The sequence below is a fragment of the Colossoma macropomum genome, unplaced genomic scaffold, assembly GCF_904425465.1.
Source record: "Colossoma macropomum unplaced genomic scaffold, Colossoma_macropomum, whole genome shotgun sequence".
Lineage (NCBI taxonomy): Eukaryota > Metazoa > Chordata > Actinopteri > Characiformes > Serrasalmidae > Colossoma > Colossoma macropomum.
Genome location: NW_023494802.1, coordinates 10,080,256 through 10,083,969, shown reverse-complemented (window position 1 = coordinate 10,083,969; position 3,714 = coordinate 10,080,256). Strand labels below are relative to the sequence as shown.

Sequence of the window (3,714 nt, the reverse complement as noted above, 5' to 3'; positions counted from 1 at the left end):
CCCTAAAGAACCTTTCAGTGGATTGTTCTTTAGAAGAATTATCCGGTACTTTAAACCTAATATCTATCTGCTGCATCGGTAGTGCACCGATATAGAGCACAGAGTGTAGAAAGACATCTCTGTTACGTACTGATGTCCCACATACAGAAAAAAGGTCTGGCTTAATGTTTAGATCTCAACACGCAAAATCAAAATTATAATGATGACGATATGGTGACAATAATTCACCTACACCATTGGACGACATGTCCTTCATTCATTTTAACTGAGTTCTCTATGAATACTTTTTTAACATGCTGGCAATCATCAGATTCATCCAGATGGTACAAAGTGTTCTTCGATGTGTTACATGCAATTACACATTTCCACCAGAGAGGTCTCTAAATCCCCAAAACTTACATAGTGTAGTCTAAAATTACTGTCCAGTATAAAGGTACACTATGCAGATAGAGAGTAGAAAAATGCTAGAGTACTCCTTTAAAAACCCAGTCACTGAAAGGTTCTTTAGGGAACCAAAGAAAGTTCTTCTTTCCAGAGGGGTAACTACAGGGGCCTTTGTATCTCCTCATATAGATACTGACATAATTATACACCCAGGATCTAATTTCTTAACATACCCAACCAGTTAGCCTCCAGCAACACTACACAGACAGCACTTATCTCCCTCTTATTTATAATGCATCTTATCCAAGAGAACCATTTTAAAACACATCCTTCACAACCAGTAACATGACATATTCAATATTTTTCATTTTTAAAACTTAAATAGATATTGGTAATAGGTGTAATGTAAACATTTAGATAAACATTAGATATTAAAAGGTGATGTGGGTCCTTTTTTGTTTTTGCACTGAGGCTCATTATTCTACACCTGAACTTACTGATGCTTGAGATTGATTGTGATTTCAATTGTGTTGATCCAACTTATCTTACTAGAGCAGGCTTAAAAGTGGTCACTCTGGTACCCAGTCAGTTTAGAACCACACTCAGCAATAAACGGCATCCAGGCAATAACAAGACCAACCAAGACTAACCAAAACATAGGATGCAAGCATAGGTTTAGGGGAAGATAGCTTTGGAGGAAAGACAACACAGAGATAGTTATTAAAACAAGGTAAAAAAAAAAACGGCCAAACAGATTGAATCAGGAGAAAATACAATAATTTAATAATAATTTAACTCAAAACAGTACCTATTTTAGGTACAATAGACGTCATTTGTTTTTGGGTGTGTGTCTTGTTAGATGGAAATCCCATGAGAAAAACACAATTCTTCCTCTTTAATTTGACCTGATTGACTCTGGCTGATTTAACATTTACGACAATTATGTTCCTTCAATGCAAAAACATTAAGTGCGGTTTAAAAATGGGACAATTCAATTAATATTGATTTGTTGTCCTAACATGTACGAGAGGCAGTTCTATCAGTTCTACACTTTTTAATTGAATGTAGGATCTGCTTCGTCTACAGCATCACATCTAGGAACCCCTTTGGCATCTTTATTTTTAATGTGTGCTGGGTCTCGGTTGGAAATCAGTTACCCTACCCCTTTGAAGAGGAATTTAACCCATTTTCCAAAATTTTTGCATAATTCATTCTGTGAGATATGAACATCATCATATAGAGTGGTGTGATGTGAAACGGTTCATTGTAGAGAAACTTACAGACTCTGATGTCTTTACAGTGGTGGTGATAGGAACCAAAAAAAGTGGTAACTCTAAAAGAGTTTTATTTGGGAACTGTTTTGCCTCACAACACTCTGCATGCACCTTTATGCCATGAATGGATTTACAGAACTACATTGTAGCCCAAAAGCTTATGTGAAAACTGTGACAAAACAATGTCTCCTGCATCAGGCAGTTCAACGGTTCATAACCGTTTGAGGAAATAACTTTCTGTGAGGGAGCTTTTGAATCATTAAACTCTGTCTGGTTCCCATCACCACCATTGTGTACAATTCTAATCCAGTTTCTCTAGAACAGAGCATTTCCCATCAAATCTCTACAAGTGGCTTTGTTTACATCTTAACCATTTAACTGTACAGATATATACACTTTTGAAAAGTTGGTGAAATTCCCCTTTTAGGCACCTAACACTGCCTTCAGCATTTGGCTCCTCATGAAACAGTGTTGAGTGTGAAGGTCAGCAGTCCAGCATCTTCCTGAACTCTCTCCTGAAGCTGGGGTCCAGGAAAGCGTAGAGGAAGGGGTTGAGGCAGGAGTTGGCGTAACTGAGGCACGTGATGAAATAGGAGACTCCCGCCAGCAGCGGCGTGTTGGGCAGCTCCGCGGTGAGCGCGATCACCGTGCTCAGGTGGAAGGGGGTCCAGCAGAGCAGGCACACGGCCAGCACCACGGACACCATCACGGTCACCTTCCTCTTGGCCTTGTCCAGCGCTTTGCCGCTCGCGTGCCGCAGCTTGCAGAGCATGAGGCCGTACAGGACGCATATGGTGGACACGGGGAGCACGAAGCTGAGCACGAGCGTGTAGATCCGGCTGGCCGCGAACCAGAAGGCCTCCGGACGCGGCAACGTCAGCACGCAGCTCGGCCTGTCCTCACCGGGGCTCACGTAGACGCCGGCGAAGACGGTGAAGGGCGCCACGAGGAGCACGACGAGCGCCCACACGCACACGCTCACCGCCCAGGCCAGCCCGCGCGTGCGCCGCGCCACGCGTCTCGAGCGCAGCGCGGACGCCACCACCGCGTACCGGTCCGCGCTCATGAGCGCCACGAAGTAGACGCTGGAGAAGATGTTGTAGTGGTCTATGGAGAGCACCGCTCTGCACGCGAGCTCGCCGAAGGGCCAGCGGCGGAGCACGTGCTCGGCGATGCTCGCGGGCAGCACGAGCGCGAACAGGTCGTCGGCGATGGCCAGGTTCAGGATGAACACGTTGGTCACGCTCTTCATGCCAGGCGCTCTCGCGATCACGCAGATGACCGCCGTGTTTCCCACGAGCCCCACCGCGCAGATGACCGAGTACACGAGCGGCAGCCAGAGGGAGAAGTCCGAGCCGGAGGACGTGCAGTTCTGCGGGCGAGAGGCAGCGGACAGGTTGCAGAGGTCGATCCGGGGCGCGGACGTGTTGTCCATTTTGGCCGGACACTGATGAGAAAGTGTCAGAAATGTCCAGGGTTAAGCGCTATCCAAGGTTAAGCGTTATCCAGGGTTAAGAGTTATCCAAGGTTAAGAGTTATCCAGGGTTAAGAGTTATGCAGGGTTAAGGAATATCCAGGGTTAAGTTATTCAGGGTTAAGCATTATTCAGGATTAAGAGTTATCCAGGTTTAAGCGTTATGCAGGGTTAAGCGTTATCCAGGGTTAAGCGTTATTCAGGGTTAAGCGTTATCCAGGGTTAAGCGTTATTCAGGGTTGAGTTATTCAGGGTTAAGCGTTATCCAGGGTTAAGCGTTTTTCAGGGTTAAGTTATACAGAGTTAGGCGTTATTCAGAGTTAAGAGTTATTCAATGTTAAGTTATTCAGGGTTAAGCATTATTCAGGATTAAGAGTTATCCAGGTTTAAGCGTTATGCAGGGTTAAGCGTTATTCAGGGTTAAGCGTTATCCATGGTTAAGCCTTATTCAGGATTAAGAGTTATTCAGGGTGAAGTATTATCCAGGGTTAAGTGTTATTCAGGGTTAAGAGTTATCCAGGGTTAAGTGTTATTCAGGGTTGAGAGTTATCCAGGGTTAAGTGTTATTCAGGGTTAAGAGTT

General features: G+C 44.7%; 1 protein-coding gene across 1 annotated transcript; it reads right to left on the bottom strand.

Moving 5' to 3' along the window:
* Positions 1–2,142: 2,142 nt before the first annotated feature.
* On the bottom strand, positions 2,143–3,093 carry LOC118822315 (neuropeptides B/W receptor type 1). The gene has a single exon (XM_036591282.1). It carries the CDS (start codon positions 3,091–3,093, stop codon positions 2,143–2,145), a length of 951 nt encoding a protein of 316 aa, XP_036447175.1.
* Positions 3,094–3,714: the final 621 nt, after the last annotated feature.

What these genes read in the sequence shown, in the direction of transcription:
- LOC118822315 (XM_036591282.1), bottom strand. Translation starts at nt 3,093, where the DNA reads ATGGACAACACGTCCGCGCCCCGGATCGACCTCTGCAACCTGTCCGCT.